At 38.0% G+C, this 22,491-nt stretch overlaps 1 protein-coding gene and 1 long non-coding RNA gene across 2 annotated transcripts; one reads left to right on the forward strand and one right to left on the reverse strand.

Moving 5' to 3' along the window:
• The first annotated feature begins 4,277 nt into the window (after window positions 1-4,277).
• LOC130222278 (uncharacterized) lies at window positions 4,278-6,421 on the forward strand. Its single transcript, XR_008836411.1, has 5 exons — window positions 4,278-4,396; window positions 5,433-5,570; window positions 5,789-5,888; window positions 5,976-6,068; window positions 6,271-6,421. It is a non-coding gene; the product is annotated as an uncharacterized LOC130222278 (long non-coding RNA).
• Window positions 6,422-7,478: 1,057 nt separating this feature from the next.
• LOC130222224 (NACHT, LRR and PYD domains-containing protein 3-like) lies at window positions 7,479-22,135 on the reverse strand. The gene is given in 8 exon segments (XM_056454858.1): window positions 7,479-9,157; window positions 9,222-9,268; window positions 12,664-12,837; window positions 14,979-15,152; window positions 20,075-21,860; window positions 21,956-22,032; window positions 22,034-22,066; window positions 22,068-22,135. Coding segments are annotated over 8 exon segments (2,871 nt in total). The 5' UTR covers window positions 22,121-22,135; the 3' UTR covers window positions 7,479-8,630.
• Window positions 22,136-22,491: the final 356 nt, after the last annotated feature.

Genomic DNA, 22,491 nt, shown 5'->3' on the forward strand with positions numbered 1-22,491 from the left:
TTTATTCAACTAAAATCCCTTGCTATAATCAGAAAGTAGAAATATTTAACTTGAAAACCTAGCCAGAAATACAAGAATATAATAATGCCAGAAATGGGCTCTGAATATATTCGTTAACATTTTTGTGCAATAGGCACAGCAAGGAAGGTGCCCTTTAGAGAAGGATGGCTTTCCCCTCACATTAAGAAGTTATTTTAACACTTCAAGGTTTGGAGACCTTTTTCGTAATGTTTTATTATGTGGCTCAAGATATTCATGTTTGTGTTTTTCACGTTCCGGTCACCGTGATCTTCGCAATAACATCTGATTATAGCATATGCAAAAACAGGAATATAGAGTAATTACTTTGAATATTAATGGGTTACTAAATCCGATTAAAAGAAGCAAACTCGTGGCTAAAATGAAAAGAGAAAAGCAACAGATAATCTTCTGGCAAGAGACGCATCTTTCTGCAAACAGAACAAAAGAAAGTAGAAAAAATGGGATTTAAGGTTTTCTTTTCCTCATATAATAATGGTCGTAAACGAGAAGTTATGACATTAATCTCAAATAAAATCAACTTTATTTTTTAGGATTACTGATAAAGAAGAACGATATAACCTAATAAAAGGAACTATCGACCAAATCGAAGGTACTTTAATATATATAAACCTCCTGAAAAAGACAAAGCATTTCTCAAAAAAAAAAAAATTTACCATTGTAGCCAAGGAGGCGTCAGGTACGTTGATCTGTGGGGGAGACTGGAATGTACAACTTCATTATAAATTGGACTCATCTTCTAATAAGTAAATTAGTAAAGAAACTAGACAAATAAGATTTATGATGAAAGAATTATGCTTAATAGATGTATGGAGAGACATATACCCTCCTAAAAAAAAAAGTATACTTCCACCCACATGTCTCATTCTAGAATTGATAATTTTTTTATGTTTGGGTCAGATCAACATGAAATTAAAGACTGTAAAATAGGAACAAGAGACATCTCAGATCATGCAGGGGTATATTTAACAGTGTACCTGACCTGGACATTTTGGCGATTTAACCCTAATCATTTGAATGATTTAACATGTGTAGAATATGTTAAAAAAGAACTATTAGAATATTTAAAACAATGATAATGGAGCGGTGCCAAACAGCATTTCCTATTGTTTACAACTTTGCTACAATACCGTTAAGGCTAGACACTGTACATGTCATGAAACATTTTAACAAATAAAAACTCTCAGGCTACAGCTTCTGCTTGTTGGAGCTACTCCTTTGAGGAGATTTTAACTGAATCTAGCACTGAACTGGGAGAGATTCTGGAAGCTGTGTTTTGTCAAATCATGCTTGTTATGTATTTTATAATTCTCTGGAACATAATTAATATTGAAATGTAAGCACTTCTGTCTTTGTGTCGTGTCATTTGGAAACTCAAATACAGAAACAGAAGAAGCTCTGTGGAAATAGCAGCGTTTAAACGGCCTTTCAGCTTTCTCTGCTGTAACATTACAGTGCCTCTGGCTACGCCCCTTAGCTGCGCAATGTGTGCGCGTGGTAAAAGTATGTTTGTGATCTTACTGGCCCGGAAGTATTTTTTTGTAGTCCCCAAAATTAGTTTATTGTAGGTTTTGCTAAGCTAACTCTGTAAAAACCAAGGTCTCCTTTTGCGTTGAACTTTGAGCATTTTACATTCAGAGATGCTGTTTATGTTCACACAGCTACATTACACATCAACTAAAGTTTAAAATATGATATCGTAGTGGACCACCCCTTTAATCCATGAATAACATTATGTTTGGAATCTTAACGTGATTAAAATCACAAGCATATCTGGCCAATTCATTCACAAAGTCTTTGCCACAGAGCCCATTCATAAGAGAGAGGGCAGGACCATTTCAAGTTTTTTAGAGCTATTGGATTGGATGGTGACGCCTCTCCTTTCAGGCTCAAAGGAATGTCAATCAAAAATGCAAGAGACCGGCTGCCATTTTGTTTACCAGTTTCTTTAGTGTTATGACTGGAGACGCTGCTCCACTGAACATACTGCAAGGATTAGTTTGGATAATAGCAGTGCATTCCATGGATGTTTATCAATGTATGAATAAGTTGTGGACTAATGTTTTTACAGATTGGATTGCCTGGATTCTTCCTTAAGAGGTGAGTTTCTTTGTTGAAATCATTCTATTCATGCTAGTCTCGTCTTTCAAAAGAAAAAAATATTTAGTCTTTGTCGGAGTGTAGTTATTTTTGTGGAGCTTCCCTTTGAAAGCGTGCTGTATATGTTACCACGGGTGCACCTCTAGGAGAGCGGTGTGTTACTTTTACATTTCATACTTACAAAACAATATAGCCGAAACAAACCCTTACAAAAATAACTTCAGTAAACGGAAGCAAAACTACAGTATATCAACAGTTTAAAGGAGGATAACTGAAGTAAAATGTGCAACTGCAAAATAATGAATTATAAAATTCAAATAAAATTACAATAAGTTCAACAACAGTAAAATTTGAAGTATATTAACGTACAACTTTACTACACTTGTGCATTGTGCTGATATATAATCTAAAATCCCAATGCTGTGGCAATACTGTGCTGCACTTGTGCTGTACTTTTATTCAGGGATGTTTTTTGGAAACAAGTAACCTAAATAGAATTTGAAGAGTTTATTTGTAAAGATAATTCAGTTTTTAGTCATTTTTAAATATGTTTTTATGTTGTTTCTTGGGTTCAAAAAACGTGATTTATGGACTGCAAAAATGTAATGAGATTTAATATTGTGTACATGAGTACAATGGCAAAACAACTGGATTTCTAAATCAGTCTGTAGAGAATGAGAGTCGATTCCTCGACTCTCAATGAACCTAGTCCCGGAATCGACTCCAGGACAGGAATCGACTCCTTGAGTTGAGTCTGTTTTTTTCAAACCCTTTTAAATGAAGCAGTTACATGCTACAGTAACTTATACTACTCTTTCTCGACCACGAAGGAGATCGAAGGCGCTCGCTTTGAATGCGTGCTCACACATTTTACGATTTTGCTTTAGAATTTTGTGACCACAAGGCACTCTGACGCGACTGGTGAATTTGTGCACGCGTTCCCCACAGAAGAGCAATCGCGGCAATGCGCACGTTGTCCTGACAACAAGGATTCACAAACAAACGCAGTTTTTTAACGGTTGTTTACCAGTGTTTTGTCTCCTTATTTCAGCTGAGAAATGAAGATAAAATACATGTTGGTTGATTATATTAACTGAAAATGCCATTCACATATGAACACTACCGCAGTTAAAATACAAAGACATGGTCAAAGGACAAAAGAGGGCTACGGTTTTTGGAGAAGCTGGACCATTTTGACCTTATCATCTAATTCAGTGGTAAGTGCACATTAATATACCATCCTCACAACTTTGTAATTTAGGATGTGTAAAGAAACTTAACGTAACCTCAACAGTTGGTTCTGCAAGTACAAAAAACTGAATATGTTCAGAATATTTGACCAAGCAGTGATACCAGTCAAACGCTCGCCAAAAGATATCCCAGCTCATTCACTTGCTTAAAACACTGCAAATGATGTAATTGATGCAACTAGTGATGTATTAATCTGTATTAATCTAGATTTCTCATTAAACACATTAACTAAAATTAAATTGAATAGGATTTTATAAACCTGATCTACATGCCTATTGTGCTTGGTTTTAAATTTAAATGTAAATAATGGAATAGATAAAATAATAGATATTAAGGTAAGTTAAGCAGAAGCTACTTGTTTAATTTATGTATTTCATTGCAAAAGTTCTTTATAACAGTACTGTAGATCTGTCATTATTTTAAAGGCTTGTCCATTGTTTTTCCAGGAACATCGGTTCATCTTTTATTCATCTTTTTCTTGAGATACACTAGCATTCAAAAGTTTTAGAATGGTAATATTATTTAAACAACATTGAAAGATGTGAGGCTGCATTTATTTTCTTTAAAATAGTTGTAGGCCTTATAGGTACTTAGTTTTATAGCAGTTACTTTCTGTGACTGCATGTCACATCTTTTTGGAAATATGGGTGATTCAAAAAGAATACCACAACTTTGAAAATTTGTTTTTAATCAAAGAAACATGATGGCAACAGCGATACTAGTGACCAAATAAGTAAACAAATGAAACTTCAGAGCTTCCTTAAATCGACGACAGAAAGAGCTTAGCTGAGTTCTCGATTTTTAACGTTGTGGGATTCCTTTTTAATCACCCTGTATACAGTTTTTCTGTTCTTTACATCTGTTGTTTCCTAATAGGTCATCGATTACGTCACTTTGGGAGGGGGAGTGAAAATGGGCAGTCACTCAGTGTCTGAAAAGAGAAAATACACCCAATACAGAGGCTAGTAAGGAGCACTTCCAGTGCACAAAGTTAATGTCTTAACAGGTAACTTTTGAAGCATTTTCTATCTCTAATGTACACGCCTCCTTTACTCAAGTAGAAGTACCAACATAATCTCACGGCAATTCGTAACTTTTTTATTAGTGGCTAATTATTAGGGGTTGCGGAATAATTTCAAGGGGTCGTGAGAGTGATTTAAAAATATTGTATATATCAGTGGTTATAATTTTTATTTTCCAGTATTACAAGTGAAAGCTTATATTTTCAGATTTCAGAAGTTAGAATAAAAAAAAAAGTGAATGGAACATCATACCTGTGCAGCGAATAACTATATGGATTATAATTTTAATATAATAATAAAAAATTTTTTTTTTAAATATGGCTCCTGTGCTTTTATAGAATAGGAGTTGCTAAACATATTCAAGGATGTGCACAGATGTGTAGCATTTTGATTGCATGTAGTGGGGCGCTCTGGTCAAGTATACCAGGACCGTTTTTTTCCCAGTCTAGCCCTGCATGTATGCAAGTTATTATATTTAATTTTGCTAATATGGGGGAGTAATGTTAGGCTAGCTGTTTGTGAGTTAAATTCATCTGAAATGGAATAGCCAGCTCATATACTGTCTTCAGAAAAATGTTTTTTAGATCGGTTGCTGATGTTAATGTGCAGGTATGATAATGGATATTTTTAGTTAAGATAAATGTGTCTCTAACTGGATCAGATGTAACCAGATTGTAATATTTTTACACAGGGTCAATTAAACATGAAAAGAAAGGGCGAGATATCAGACTTATTTATAAAGAAGCACAAACAGGCAGATCAGGTTCAAACATACCCTACACCTTTCATTGGATCCCACAGCAGTTGAATTATATGTTTGTAATGAAATTGATTTGGGTTTACTAAACACTTTCATTTTGTTTGTGTGTGTGCATGGCAACCTCCTGGCCACCAACTGTGAAAAAATTCTAGCTCTGCCACTGCACACAGGAATACAAGACACAAGGAATTATGGAAAAGAGTCAGTGGGATTTTGTAGATTATATTTATGGTTGGTTGTCTCCCCCTTGTGTTTGTAAGTTACTACAGACTTGAAGAAAATACATTTCAAAGGAATATGACTGACCAGACTTGATGACTTTATTATGACCAACAAAAACACACACACTGCACTTCTGAGGGAATATAGTGATGCTCAACGCATCACAAAAAAGAAAGGTAAAACAGTCTACTTTATATTGTATTGAAACATGTAAACATGTTAAGTGTTATGCTTCAAAATATGTTAGTGTGTAACTTTTTTATTGTGAAACCACACCATCATAAATATTTTGTGTAAATAATGGGAATATTGTCTTCAACTTCGCTGGAATTCTATAACAATTATACAAATATTAGAAAATAGGCACTTTTACACAAATTATTATTTAATATAGGAACACCGTATCCTGAAGGAGAAGTGGAGGCAGCGCGAGCAAAATAGAGGAGGGGTCTGCGTGACCTCCATCGTCAAGCCATTTAATTTCAAAAACAATGGTAGCATGAAGCACATTTAAATACAAACCAGTTCAGCATTCATTAAAGATATTTGTAATTTCTAATATCTTTTTTTGTAAAATGCAGGCATATACAGCCTCAAAGACAAACAACTGTCCCCTTCAGAAACGGACACAATCGGACAATAAAGCTGGGAGCAAAGACAAAGATGATTTTCAGGTAATGGTTAACCTTCTCAATCCATTAATTTGTCAAAGCAGCTACACAGTAATAATGTCAATTTCAGAAGATTGTGAGATAGTATGGACAGAGATTTGATGGAACAAGCTGATTTAACCAGTTTATTGGATGCATTATGTAACCAGTTCAGCATTCCTCAAATATAAAAAAAAGTAATTTCTATTCTCTTTGTAAAATGTAGATGTCCACTGCCCCAAAGATAATCAGCACTCCTACACAAAAGCAGACAACATCAGTGGCAGCACAGGACCCGGAGACAGGAAGTCAAGACAAAGATGCTTTGAAGCTAAAACTATCTATTAATTTTATGTGCAAATACGAGACAGACAAGTATGTGTGCTAACAATTAACTTAATATGTATACTTCTTTTAGATACAAAAATGAAGTTAGAACATACCAAAATAAAATATTTTAATGTACTTTATTGTGTACTTCCTTAAATAACAAACTGCTAAACATAGATTTATCCAAATCTAACTTGATAGATCTCATTTACTGCTGTAAAACAGTAATCACACATTTCTAAAATAAAAAGGGAAGACTTAATTTTCAGAGGTGAATAGGAGTTGGAGATGACAACTGAGGTGCAATAAATAATAAAATGCATGCCTATTTGTGATGTTTATTTCATAGAAAGGGCAAAAACGAAAAAGACCACAAAGACAAAAGTCCCGTGGACCAATTAGGGGACATTATTCACCAAAGGAGGTAATTAAAGCCAAGAAATTGGTGAAAGAGGTACAGCGGAAACAAGAACAATTGTTTAGCATTCTTCACCCATACACTTGGCTCAGCAGTGATGAAGTGGATGCAGCTTCCTTTTATATTGCTCAGAAGTTTCCTCACATACATGGGTTTCAGTCCAGTTTGCACTAACAAAGTGTTCATTGTGGGGGTGTGATGTCACAGACACCATTTGTACAAATAATGAACGGAAACGACAACCACTGGATAACGGCAGTCTTTTCTGTGGATCCAACGAGATTTACATCTATGATAGCCTGGACACAAATATCTTCAAGCAAACAGAACAAAAGTTATCCTGGCTTATCTGCCCACATTTACCCAGTTCGTTATCAGAAAGCCCGATGTTCAATGCAGCAGTCATACAGCACTTGTGGATTTTTTTGCTTTCTCCTTCGCTACAGCATTATGTGATGGAGTTAAACCGGAGGTGTGCCATTTCCAGGAATGCAATATGACACTTTACAGAGCATTGAAGAACAAAACGGTTCTAACTGAAAACTGCTTAGTTACTGTACTGTAGTTCTATACTCACAGCATAACAGCTACTGCATACACATCAGTGGCATATCATATATAGTTTAGTTTTACTAAAATTAATCAGTATTCTTATCTGTTATTAAAACTAGAAAGCATATCAAATCTTTAAACAAATGTATTTTATTGTTTTGGCAGCAAACAAATATACAACAGAAAATGTCTAACACAATTAAACAAATCAGCAGATATGAAAACCTTTTATTAAATGAATGAACAACACATGCAGTGCATAGAGCACTTGTGTGTTGAAGTAGGGTGGGAACTCCAGCAACTGAATTTGACACCAATGGGATACAGTGTTGGGGGTAACCAATAACTGGATCCAGACCTCATCTGAACTGATTGACAGCTTATATTAACCAATCAATTCGCATTCATTGCAAGCAGTGGGCCAATCAGAAGAGCAGTGGGGCGGGCGTTGTGGGATTTGTTTACTGCAGTAAGTTGACATGACGACTGTTTAAAACGGTTCCAGAGTGCTGAGTTTGCTGTTTTTAAGTGCAAATAGGCATTCTGCGTGAAGCTCAGATAGATGAAATTTCGGGCACATATGTGACCAAAACGGTCGTAATTTCAAGTATTGCAATTTCAATTTCAAGCAGGTTCAAGCACTTTGTCCAAAATCCAAGCACTTTTTCTAATCTTGAAAACACTATATTAAAAATCAAGCATTTTCCAGGATTTCCAGCACCCGTACGAACCCTGATGATATTTTAGGTGCTATGCAATGTTAGTCGGCACAAACATGTGAAATGTGTTATGTAATCATGAAAAAGTGTAAAAAAAATATATATTTCTCTTTAATAGTGATACTTTTTAATATATCATGCTAGCAAGAACCCTTAAATTCATCACTTTAATCTTTGTAAACACATTTTAGGACATTTTTGTGCTTCATGCAGCTCATCAAATGTTACGGACACAAATGGCACCCGTTTCATAGAATGAACCCCCCCCAAACCACACACACAAACACACACACAGACTCTCTCACACACGTGCACGCACACACACACACAAACACAGAGCAGTGAACACATGCACACACAGACACTCACACACACACACAAATACAGACTCTCTTACACATGCACAAACACAGACACTCACACACACACATGTACACACAGCAATATACACACACACACACACACACAAACAGATCTCTTTTTTTACTCACACATAGACACACACACACCATCTCACTGCTGCTGACTGATCCTGCAGAGGATTCTGGGTAAATATCTCCTCAGTCTTCAGCACAGTTTCACTAATGATCCAGAACCAACCCAAAACCCAGGCCAGAGCGGCTCAGTGAATGTGGTCTGGACTGAGTGGATGAGGCTCATTGTGTCTCTATAGATGTTGTAGAAGATCAGAGTTCCTGCACTGTGATCCACAAACACTCCTATTCTCCTGCTGAGCGGCTCTACTGGGAGATGAGTCTCTGTGTGATTGTGTGAGAATGAGAAACTGGAGGAAGAGCAGATCAAACTCCAGGACTGAGCATTATATCCAAACCAACACTCAGCACCTCGTCCCTTCCTGCAGATGCTCTTATATGACACTGATATACACACACCAACATCTCCACTCCAGTCAATCTCCCAGTAACAGCGTCCACACACACTCTCTCTGCACAACACCTGACGATAATAATCAAATCTGTCTGGATGATCAGGATACGACTGATTCTCTTCCACACTCTTCACCTCTCTGTTCTCTTCAGACAGAATGAGACCAGTGTATAATGTGTTTGGATCCAGTGTGAGGAAACAGACATCTGAACACAAGAACACAAACATTAATAACCACAGCTGTGTGTGTGTGTGTGTGTGTAGTCCTACATTTGCGTGGTCCTGCTGTAATCCTCGTGTCTCCTCCATGATCCAGACTGTAAACACACACAGATGGAGAGAATGAGCTGTTTAGTTTCCCCCTCAGCTAATAAGCTAAAGCTAGCACTGAGCTGCTCAGCTACACGCTTCAAAGTCTTCAGCTAAAACACACAACACTTGTTGGTTTCACCCGGGATGCACAATGAATCTAACACAGTGCGTTCTTTTAATCTGATGTTGGTGAAGCGAGCGCAGATACTGCTCATGTTGATGGAGACACCCTGCTGGAACATTCATTTATTACAGTGATCACACTTAGCTTTGCCATCGTTCTTCAGCACATGCAGCCTTTGAGCACATGTTGCAGTCCATCTCTAAACTATGTTCAGATTATTAAAGCTGCTCGCCAGTTCCTGACAAATTAGCAAGTGAAAAATACACATGTGTGCACAGAGAAGAGGAATCCAGATGTTGATTTTAGAACAAGAGTCTGAACATTAATCCAAGTGTCTGATTCCAGAATCTGAATCCATGTTCAATCTCTAACCCTATTCCTGACCTGATATTGGAGGATTCTTCAGCACAAATGGAGGAAGAAGTTTCTCTGCTGAGCTCAAATGCTGAAACTGTACAATGTGTCTCGCTTAATGTCACAACTGAGCCAAAACACTCCAACATATACAGAGGAGATTCATTTCACACTCAATGATTTGCTCTTCATAGACATGACTGGAATACTCTACAAGCTGTATCTTCTGATTGAGATTAACATGGACACTGCCTTGTTGGTGCTAGGTCACTTCAACATTCACATTGAAAGACCTCAAGCTGCTGACTTCCAGACTCTGCTTGCCTCTTTGACCTCAAAAGAGCACCTACTTCTGCTACTCACAAATCAGGTAATCAACTAGACCTTATTTACACTCGACATTGCTTCGCTGATCAAACACTAGTAACTCCACTACAAACATCGGATCATTTCCTTCTGTCTCTCAAAATCCACATTACTCCTGAGCCGCCACACACTCCAACTCTAGTTGCCTTTCGCAGAAACCTACGCTCTCTCTTACCCAATAGACTATCCACCATTGTTTCAGACTCTCTTCCTCCATCTTGCAAACTCTGCACTTGATACGAACAGTGCCACTGATACACTTTGCTCCATGCTAGCATCATGTCTAGACAGACTATGTCCTCTTACATCCAGGCCAGCCCGTGCCAGTCCTCCTGCACCCTGGCTCTCTGATGTTCTCCGTGAGCATCGCTCAAAACTTCGGGCTGCTGAGACAATTTGGCGAAAAACTAAAAATTCTGAACAGCTCATAACATACTAAACTCTTCTGTCCTCCTTCTCGGCTGAGGTTACTTCTGCAAAGCAGACATACTTTCGTCAGAAAGTCAACAGTGCCACCAATCCTCGCTTACTTTTTAAAACATTTTCCTCCCTCCTCTATCCTCCTCCTCCACCCGCATCCTCCACGCTCACTACTGATGACATTTCTAGAACTGCTCAATTTGTGGCACCTACAACAAACACGCAAGATACACCACCAACACCACACACACTCACCTCTTTTTCCCAGCTCTCTGAGTCTGAGGTGTACAATCTCGTGCTATCTAGCCATGCAACCACCTGTCCGCTTGATCCCATTCCTTCTCATCTCTTGCAAGCCATTTCTCCTGCAGTCATACCAACACTGACTCATATAATTAACACATCTCTTGACTCTGGTTTATTCCCTACTTCATTTAAGCAGGCTAGGGTAACCCCACTGCTAAAGAAACCCAACCTGGATCAAACGCTATTTGAAAACTACCGACCGGTATCCTTGCTTCCATTCATGGCCAAGATTTTGGAGAAAGTAGTGTTCAATCAAGTCCTGGACTTTCTTACTCAAAACAACCTCATGGAGAACAAGCAATCTGGCTTTAAGAAAGGCCACTCAACTGAGACTGCCCTGGTCTCGGTCATGGAGGATCTCAGACTGGCTAAAGCAGACTCTAAATCATCTGTCCTCATCTTGCTGGATTTATCAGCTGCTTTTGACGTCACTGTGCATTGCAGGCACTGTTATTCAATGGTTCAGATCTTACCTCTCGGACAGGTCATTCAGGGTGTCGTGGAGGGGAGAGGTGTCCAACCTACAGGATCTAAACACTGGGGTACCTCAGGGCTCTGTTCTTGGGCCACTTCTCTTCTCCATCTACACGACATCTTTAGGACCAGTCATCCAGAAACATGGATTTTCTTACCACTGCTATGCTGATGATATACCAGCTATACCTTTCTTTTCACCCTGATGATCCCTCGGTTCCAGCTCGCATCTCAGCCTGCCTGTCAGACATTTCACACTAGATGAAAGATCATCATCTTCAGCTTAACCTCACAAAAACGGAAATGCTTGAAGTTTCTGCCAACCCGACTCTTCACCATAACTTTTCAATCCAGATGGATGGGGCAACCATTACTGCATCCAAAATGGTAAAAAGCCTTGGAGTAACGATTGATGACCAACTAAACTTCTCTGACCACAATTCTAGAACTGCTCGATTTTGCAGATTCGCACTCTATAACATCAGAAAGGTCCGACCCTTCATATCTGAACATGCAGCTCAACTTATTGTTCAAGCTCTTGTTCTCTCCAAACTGGATTATTGCAACTCTCTACTAGCTGGACTTCCAGCTAATTCTATCAAACCTCTTCAGCTGCTTCAGAACGCAGCAGCACGAGTGGTCTTTGATGAACCCAAAAGAGCACATGTCACTCCGCTACTCACCCGTTTGCACTGGCTGCCAGTTGCTGCTCGCATCAAATTCAAAGCTCTGATGTTTGCTTACAAAGCGACCTCTGGCTTTGCTCCTTCTTATCTGCTCTCACTTCTGCAGATTTATGTGCCCTCCAGAAACTTGCGTTCTGTGAATGAACATCGCCTCGTGGTTCCATCCCTAAGAGGGAAGAAATCACTTTCCCGAACTCTCGCATTCAATCTGCCCAGTTGGTGGAATGAACTCCCTAACTACATCAGAACAGCAGAGTCACTTGCTGTCTTCAAGAAACGACTAAACTCAACTGTTTAGTCTCCACTTTCCTTCCTAATCTGCAACTGCCTCTCTGGCTATACCACTAACTGTTCTCTCTCTCTCTCTCTCTCTCTCAAAAAAAAAAAAAAACAATTTCTAATGCTTTGCTTCTTAGACTTTACACACCTGAAACTTGTCTATAGCACTTGTTCACTGCTGCTCTTATAGTTGTGTAAATTGCTTCCTTGTCCTCATTTGTAAGTCGCTTTGGATAAAAGCGTCTGCTAAATGACTAAATGTAAATGTTCTATCTGTCCTCACAGAAAATGTTCTAACTCTCACAGAAAACTGAGGATCAGAAAAGAGCTTTCTAGTGTCTTTTTAAAGCCATTCAGTGGAAAAGCACAAGGCCAGTGATGCTCCACATACTTGAGTTTGTCCAGTGTGTAGTTTGGATCCTCCAGTTTTTCAGAGAGCAGCTTGACTCCTGAATCTCCTGGATGATTGTAGCTCAGATCCAGCTCTCTCAGGTGTGAGGGGTTTGAAGTCAGAGCTGAAGACAGAAAACCACAGCCTTCCTCTGTCACCATACAGCCAGACAATCTACAAATACAGCAAGAGTTCACATCACACAGTTGGACAATCACACACATCTCTTTGTGTTGTGAAGATGCTGACTGCTGTTTCTACTCATGTCAACAGCAGTGATGAACACACACATCCTGATCACCTCTCCTTATTGATCAAGCCCTGAGATCACAAACACACTCACACACTCAACAAGGACTCAAAATCATCTTTATAACTGTACAGAGCAAAGACATTGTTCATAATACATCAAATCTAGCTGTAAAGTCTGCTGTGAGGAATAAGACACACTTGACCTCAGAAGATCATCTTGAAGTCATGCAGAAAACACAATAGATTTCATAATTTAGATTTGATTCTGTTGTGAACTAAAACAAAATGAGCTCAAACAAACACTAACCCACTGTTTTCATGTATTTATCACCTGACTGACAGTCACATCCACACTGATGGACCATTAGGGGACTTTTATTCTGTAAGGTGAGAAACACATCAATATTCAATATTTACAATATCTTGTTTTAGATGAACGAGTAATCAGGATTATTTTCAGAAACTTTGTGATGTGATTTTTCTGTTTTCAAGAAACTGAAATTGCACATATCAGAACAGGTCAAAACTTCACCAGGACACAAAACAGCTTCACTTTAACGTTTAATGTGCTGCTTTCACACTTGTAGATTGACTGTTTTGTTCTGAAACAGGGATTAAAACTGTTACAATGTTTATTTTTGTTCTTGCTGCGGTTCACTTTCACACGGAAAGTGATTTTAAATGTTGACACCCACAGACATAGTCACAACCTGGTGAAGTTTTCTATAAGTGAACTAAGACTGCAACTATTTGGGGAAATCTCTATAAAAGGTCTTCAAATATGATTTAGATTTAAAGGAATTGTTTTTCATGTTTAAAGTATTATTTATTCTTGTGTTTAAAGCTTTTGTCATTTTGTTCAGAAATGATTATTAAATGCTGAATTAATGCACAAGATAGTTTTGCGACACGTTTTATACCATTTTAAACATATATCTTAACGCTATATAAGTGCAAATACAGTACTCAGCATAATGGAGTACAGCCCGTTTTGAAAATCAATACTTTCCTCCATTTCTCAGTCAATATAGGCAGTGTATTTTGGTGCATTTAAACAAAACAGATTTATTAAACAGAAATATTTATGAAAATAATATTTTAGTCACCAAACATATTCAGAAATAGAAAAATAATATATTTAAATTCAAGCTAAATATTGCAAAAAAAACCTACAAAATTTAAACAAAATTGTTCCATTGTTTTGCTTCTCTTGATTTTACCTTTTTTTTAAATTTGTATTTAACATTTTTCAATAACATAAATACTAGTACTAGTTTTGGAGCGTTATCATAAGTTATTTTGTTAGATAAGCTCCAGATTTGGCTAATCTAATATATAAGTACAAACTACTTCTTATTAAAAATATGAATTTAAAAGCGAGATTTGTGCACTGTATATTGTTCACCCAGAGTGTTTACATGGTCATACAGCAAGCAATACAACAAGCATTTAGTTTGGGCTAGCTGTTGCAGATGAACATGCTGTACACTGCCCTTGATGGGTGAGTGGGGGAGTGTCTGTTGTCTCTTCAAGTGTGAATTATTCATGACCATTGTCACTCACGCATAGAGCTGAGAGGAGCCAAAACAAACGTAACAAAATGTAAATCATTGTAATGTTTTCTTTAAATGAGAGAACAGAATAATTTCCACTTAATTGTGAAGTAAATATTCTAAAGTATTATTCAGGCACATTCAGTGTGGTTCTTTGGACCTTAAATCAGCAAAAAAAATTCTCTAAAACATACTAACCACGCATATTTTTGTTCTAAAAAAAAACACAATAATGTACATCAATATTTCTCACATATTATTGTAGCATAGTTTGCACAAATGTCAGGGCATGTCAAAACATCTCAGGGGCCCCAAAATCACCTTAGACCCCTGAGGGTTAACTATAGGTATAGTATGAGCAGTGTGAAACATTGTAACACACAATTACTGATCAACCATAATTCCTGTTATCTGGGGTTTAGTATCACCCAGGGTTAACATGTACAAGCATGAAAAGCCCTAATATGAAACTGTCTGACTGTAGTTATTGTTGAGTGGAGAATCATTTACCTCAGTGTCTCCAGTTTACAGTGTTGACTCTTCAGTCCATCAGAGAGAAGCTTCACTCCTGAATCCTGCAGGTCATTGTTATTCAGGTCCAGCTCTCTCAGGACACAGTTTGAGGATTGTAGAACTGAAGACAAACTTTCACAGCACCGAACAGTGAGATTACCACACTGTAGCCTGTGTAGAGGACAAAAACAATAAGCATGTGTTCATCTGGTGTGTTTAATAGTCTGAAGCACATATGACTGTAGTGACTGGTGTAACTAGTGAGCACATCTGGTGATTTTAGCTTTAAATAATATTTATGTCCATAAAACACAATTAAATGGCTTCCTTCAAATGTTCCAATAGCCCAACTCTTCATTAAACACCTAACACTGCAAGACAAGAATTGTTTTATTTATTATTATTTAACAAACAAAATAATAACAATAATTTTCTGTAGCATCTTTACAAGTTGCATCACAAAGCACTTTACAAAATAAAGTGAAACAGATGCATATGTAACTGAATATATTTATTTATTTTATATATTTCTTTGTTGTTTGCTGTTTGGAGGAAACATGTGTTTTTGTTTCTAAAGATTCCTCCATGTCAGTGATAAGGACTGCCTGCCCTATAATCTTGCCTGCAGCTCCTCAGCCATTTCCAGCCATGTCCACCATTTCAGTTGTGTTTAGTACAGCAGTTTCAATGTTTTCTAGTACATCAAACACAGTTTTTAGCGCTTATGGTATGTTGTAGCAGGGCGTAAACAAGTATGTAAACAATGGAAAATGCTGTTTGGCACAGCTAACAATTTAGCTATACACACACAATATTCAGCAGCGCTGCAGTGTCTCTCTATGGGGACACTTTCCCTGCATTCTGCATCTCAAATAACAAACTAGCCAAAGATATGAGAATGTTTCATATTACTCACACATGCTTATTCTGAACATATGTGAAAAACACTTGTCAGATGATATTTTAGAGAGCAGGCGTGAGGTTCAGCTGTGTCCTCTGTGTCATTTTCTGTCTGATTCAGGCTCACACCGATACGGCTAACAGCTACTCTGACTGATAGTATTTACACAGCGCAAAAGTGCATGCTTGTAGAGCCGTGACACTTTTCCTGGTGACGTGGAGCCAATCCGCAAATCACAGCACAGTATGTTAGCAGACTAATCAGAGCCTCTTGAGGGTGGGCCTTTCAGAGGAAGTAAGAAATATGACATTTGTCTTCATGTTAGCGGAGTAGCTATATATGATTAAAGTAAAATATGAAAAAATAAGCTGATTTTCTACAAGTGAAGCTTGAGCACACATTGTATTGCATCTTATCAACACAACCAAGCCTTAAAAATACACTCTAGACCAGTGGTTCCCAACCTTTTTTTGCCTGAGACCCCCTTTTTCCCCAAAGAATATTGTAAGGCCCCCTTCACATTTAATGATGTAATCGCTCATATAAGTTTGCAGTATTGATGACAAAAAATGTTGTTTTCAAACAAACGGTATGTTTATTACTATATCTAGATATGTTTATGCACAAATTATAGCCTAATGTTCCCCAGAGATGGGTTGCAGCTGGAAGGGCATCCGCTGCGTAAAACAGGTGCTGGATAAAAACGAAAAACGTGAGCCTTTGGCCTTTAAATTGGCCCTATTTGAAATTCAATAACAAAAATATCAGTATTCACACTGGTTTATATGGAGAAAAAAATAATATAGTCTATTACAATGTACTACTTGCATGTTATTTGTTATGCTCTATCAATTAGTGTGAGGATTACTGCGAGGCGAATCAGTGAGACTGTCTTTTTTGTGGAGGACAGATTACAAATTTGTCCATTTTTGGTCAGCTAGGGCAGTGATCCTCAACCTTTTTATCACCGTAGAGAGGTCAATGCTTGACAATTTTACTGCGGGGGTGGGGGGTTGCTATGCAAGCATCAGCCGTTTTCTCAGAGGATGACAAACTTGACAAAACATTGCTGTCACTCTCTGATACAAGTTTTATCTATGAAGAAAAGTACTAAGGACTGCACTGCAGTGTTTGTGTGTTCTGTGTTTGTCTGAATAAATTAGTCTTACCGAAATTCCAAATAAGCTGAAGCTGATCGATCAATTCTTGTCACGTGACTCGCAATGCGCTCGCGGGCTGGGGTTCATTGGTGTGAGCGCATCACGTCGCGCACCTCCACTGGAAACAACAAACTTGTGTAGACTCTAGAAATACGCGATATGCGAACGCCCCCTAAAAGGCCGCCATCATTTGCAATCTCCATCAGTTGATCTTCTTGCACAGCCATGGTGGATTCACCTGATTTGTTGACAAGTGGGTTGCGGATCTATTCCTTGGCAGTTCGCAGGTCCTTCACTTGGCCTTTTCCCCTTAGCAAAGTAACTTTTTATAGACGTCTGTTTCTTACTTATTTTGCACTTATTTTGCTCAGATAATAAATAAAATGAAAATAATTAATGATTTCTTGTGCGGCCCGGTACCAATTGATCCACGGACCGGTGGTTGAGGACCACTGAGCTAGGGGATAAAATGAACTAAAGCAGCATGATCATTCTCCTAACTGTCCACTGCTAAGATTTTTTTTAAAATATGACGTGACCCCCCACAAAACTCTCTGAGGCCCCCTTGTGGGCCGCGACCCCCCTGTTGGGAACTGCTGCTCTAGACCACCCCTTTAAGGACATCCAGGCAGTCTAGAGGTGTTTGAAACCTCCAGAAAGGTGTGCACACATCATCATGGAGGGTTTTACCAGCTCCACTATAGCTCTGTGCTCCAGCTGTTTATCCTGATCAACTCAACTCAGTTTATTTCTAGAGCACTTTCAACCAACCACAATGGGTATCAAAGTGCTGTACATAAAACACACATAATACATGTAAACATAGAAGGAACCAAAGTACATAAACTCACAACACGAGTAAAAGCTGAAGAAAATACGTGTTTCAGTTACCTCTAAAAAGACTCAAGAGTTGGAGAAGTTCTTATGGAGATTGGAAGATCGTTCCATGGTCTTGGAGCTGCTACTGAAAAAGCTCTATCACTTTGACCCTACCCATGCCCCCCCCCACCCCACAGTAAAAATTTTTATGTTTTTAAAACCATTTTAATGTCAAAATTATTAGCCTCCTTAAGCAATATTTATTTTGATTGTCTACAGAACAAACCATTTATTACCCTAACTTGTTGAAATAACCTGGTTAAGCCTTTAAATGTAATTTGAAAAATCGTCACCTAAGAATTATAGGGTTCTATCTGCGTTCTGAATGATTTTGAGATGTTGAGCTTCAAAGTTTTTGCATTCCATACAGCGAATTGTATGTGTCATTTAAACAACGTATATTTAAAAAATCCTATAATGTAAATATGCTGTAATTCATGAAGAATATGTCAATAACTTAGTTTTGACAAAAATGTCAGATAGAACCTTATCATTCTAAAGTGAAGAAATATCTAGTGTCTTGAAAAATATCTAGTCAAATATTATGTACTGCCATCATGGCAAAGATAAAAGAAACCAGTTATAAATGAGATATCAAAACTATAGAAATGTGTTGATAATATATTTTTGTTAAAGCAATTGTAAGTAAAAAGAATTATGTTTAAATGTTATATATTTAATGGTTCAATGACTAATGAGGGCTAATCAGTTATTCTATTAAACAGCAGTTTTTTTAGTTATCCCATAGTTACCATTAATAAGGTCTAAAAACATGGATAAGTTTGCCACTTACCACTACGTGTTTTTTTTTTTTCAGGTCAGAGCTGTCATTCATGTATATGTTGCGATGTCAGTTTGATGCATGCATCGCATTATGAAACTATTCTTGTTGATATCTTGGAGTAAAAACAAAGACTGAACTTGAGGCCAGGTGACCTGGTCCGATAAACTCACTGCACAGACAGCGTCACCGTCCTTCTCTGAGCCGCAGATTGCAACAAGGCAGGACAGCAGTATAAACTCACACGTCTTCCTAGACTTCAGCCATTATTCCAACAGGAGCCCTCGCTCAAAGCAAAAGCGGGAGACACGTCTCTATAGCAACCTCTCGTGACACAACCTCTCCAATGCAGCGGCGCCCCGTGATATTTGCAAACAAGATATATGGATCATATTTATTATCAGTAACGGAGGAACGCCGCCAAATGTAGTGTAGAGTAATGATTTTTCTCTAATAATTTACTTGAGTAAGAGTAAAAATACACACATTTTTAAATGTACTCTAAAAGTACACGTTACCCAAGAATTTAACTCAAGTAAATGTAATGAAGTAAATGTAACTCGTTACTACCTACTTCTCTGGTCAGGTATACATCTCTAACTCTTTGATTTATCTTAAATAATGGATGTTGTATTTTCACAGTATCATCTCTGAATTGGCTTTCTGATTGTTTTATTATGTAATTGGCATAATACAATTTTACCTGACAAATAAAATGTTAAGTTTTGATTCATTCTGAATTCTCCTGAAATCTTTTATATCCAGTAGATTAGTGGAGTCTGCACTACCTTTATGATTTGACATGATTAGACTTTTGATTCTAAAGACACATTTGACTGTACAGAGCCATTTTAGCATGACAGCATGGAGATCTTTAATCATCTACTCGCTGAAATTAGCAAGTTGTATGGAAGTGGCTAAATCAACTACTATTTTAGGATATGTGAGCAGTTTGCAACCAGACTATCTAAGTATTAGCTAACCCTACATGTGGTGTCGACATACTGTCCGTGAGAAGACATGCAAAACCCGGGGCGTGAAACTCTGAGCGGCATTTGGTCCCTAATGAACATATAACTGAAGAGTATGGGAACAGATATAAATCAAAACTCTAAATTAAGTCATAAATGATGAATGTGATCCGTTCTTACAAATAGAAATACAGGCTAAAGTTTACGATCACTTAAAATTGGAGTCAGATTAAATTCGAAGCTAAAAAACAAATATAAATAAATTCTAATAAATAACAAAATTCTTTTCAGAAGCACTAGAAAAGGCTAACATGCATTTAACCTTCGACCATGCTGTTAGTTTCGTCATTGGGCTAATAGATGGAATTCTACATTTGAAAGAAAGAAGCACTTTGACTTACAGAGCTCTTTTGGTGGATTTGATGACTGCTGATAGTCTGATGAGACACTCGTCTGATCTCTGGAATTTCTGAAGCTCAAACTCCTCCAGCTCCTCTTCTGAGGTCAACAACACAAAGACCAGAGCAGACCACTGGGCAGGTGAAAGGCGAGCAGATGATAGACTTCCTCTACTAAGGTGAGACTGAATCTCTTTCAGCAGAGTTTGGTCGTTCAGTTCATTCAGACAGTAGAACAGATTGATGGATCTCTCTGGAGACAGATTTCCTTCAAGTTTCTGCTTGATGTATGCAATTATTTCCTCTTTGCTTTGGTCACTGTCATCCTGCTGTGTCAACAGGCCTCGTAAGAGTTGTCGATTGGACTGGAGTAACAGACCAAGAAGGAAGCGAAGGTAAAGGTCCAGATGTCCATTCTCACTTTCCAGAGCCTTGTCTACTGCAGTCTTCAGCAAATCAATCATGGACTCATGTCTACTTTTTTCTGCTTGTGTCTTGTCTCTGTCTAGAAACAGATGTTGGTAAAGGGCTGCAATGAACTCTTGAATGCTCAAGTGAAGAAAGCAGTGCATGGTATGAAGAACAAATCCTGTCTCCTTCTTAAAGATCTGGGTACACATGCCTGAGTACACCGATGCCTTATAGACGTCAATGCCACAGTCTTTCAGATCGCTCTCATAGAAGATCACATTGTTTCTTTCCAGCTGCTGGAAGGCCAGTTTCCCCAGTGAAAGGATGACGTTTGGATCCCAGCAGACATCTGGTGTGTTTTCTCCATCATACTTTCTTCTGCTCTGCTGAATCTGAAAGCGGAGAAAGTGTGTGTACATCTGTGTCAGAGTCTTGGGAGATTCCTGCAGTGTTTCAGCATTAGCCCTGTGTTTCAGTTCAGTATTTCTGTTCTCCTTCAAAATATTCTGGAGAACAGTGGCTGAAATCCAGCAGAAGACTGGGATGTGGCACATAATGAAGAGACTCTTTGACTGTTTAATGTGATCAATGATTTCTCTGGCCTGATTCTGATCTGTGAGTCTCTTTCTGAAGTACTCCTCCTTTTGGGCATCATTGAATCCTCGTATCTCTGTCAGCCGGTCGATACAGTCAGCAGGAATCTTACTGGCAGCTGCTGGTCTGCTAGTGATCCAGATGAGTGCAGAAGGAAGCAGATTTCCCTTGATGAGGTTCGTCAGGAGAACATCCAGAGAGACTGCTGAAGATACATCACGACACGTCTCATTACCAGCAAAGTTCAGAGGAAGACGACATTCATCCAATCCATCAAGGATGAACAGGACTTTGAATCGTGTGCTTCTTGTAAGGTTCAGTCCTTTAGTCTCTGGGAAAAACTGAGTTATGAGGTCTTTTAAACTTTGTCTTTTCTTCTCCATTAAGTTCATCTCTCTAAATGGAAGAGAAAATATGAAGCTGATGTCTTGATTTTCTTTTCCTTCAGCCCAATCCAGAACAAACTTTTGCACAGAGACTGATTTCCCGATGGCAGCAACTCCTTTTGTCAGGACAGTTCTGATCTGCTCGTCTTGTTTAGGAGCTTCAAACAAATGTTTGCATTCAACCTGTATCTCTAGTAATTGATGACGTCTGGAAGCAGCCTTAATCTGTCTTATCTCATTTTCAGTGTTGACCTGTTCACTCCCACCCTGAGTGATATAGAGATCTGTGTAGATGTTATTCAGAAGTGTGGAGTCTCCTTGCTGAGCAACACCTTCAAACACACTTTGATATTTCTTCTTCAGGCTATATTTAAGCTGATTAATGAAGAGCAGCTCATCTAAACACAGAAGCAAAGAGGCAGAGAGTTTTAGTCTTGACTTTTCCAGCTATATTTGAAAGTGTCAGTCTGACAGATGGCCATGAGTCTCTTACCCTCAGGAGTATCAGCAGCTTTATCTTGCTTCATCTTTCTTTGGAAGAAGAGTGTCAGATCAAGAGCTGCTTCTGTGCTCATTAAAGTCCTTTACAAACTCTTGTCTGTTAATCTTGTAATAGTTTCTTAAAGTTTTCCAGTTCATTCTTCAGAAATCTGATCATTTTGCTCTCAAGATTCTACGATTGAAGAAAATAGAAGATCAATATTTAAATAAAACATTCATTAACATACAGTTGTACGTCCCCAAACTACTCAATAAAGAAAAAAGACATTATGAGTTTGTATAATGCTTGATTTTGATTGGCTGATAAACTTTCTAAGGCGTTGTTATTTTCAGATAAACACACAGCTAAAGCAGATTTGGCAGATTTTGAGCACATATCCATATCACTACACTGAATGATTACAGTTATTTTTACTGTCAAAATCACATCAAAACACAACAGAAAGCTTTGGATATGTAAGAAACTCGTTTTACACACAGGAGAAGTTTGAGGACAAAAACCTGAGAAATGTCTGGAATACAACATGG

The sequence above is a fragment of the Danio aesculapii genome, chromosome 4 (genome assembly GCF_903798145.1).
Source record: "Danio aesculapii chromosome 4, fDanAes4.1, whole genome shotgun sequence".
Taxonomy (NCBI): domain Eukaryota; kingdom Metazoa; phylum Chordata; class Actinopteri; order Cypriniformes; family Danionidae; genus Danio; species Danio aesculapii.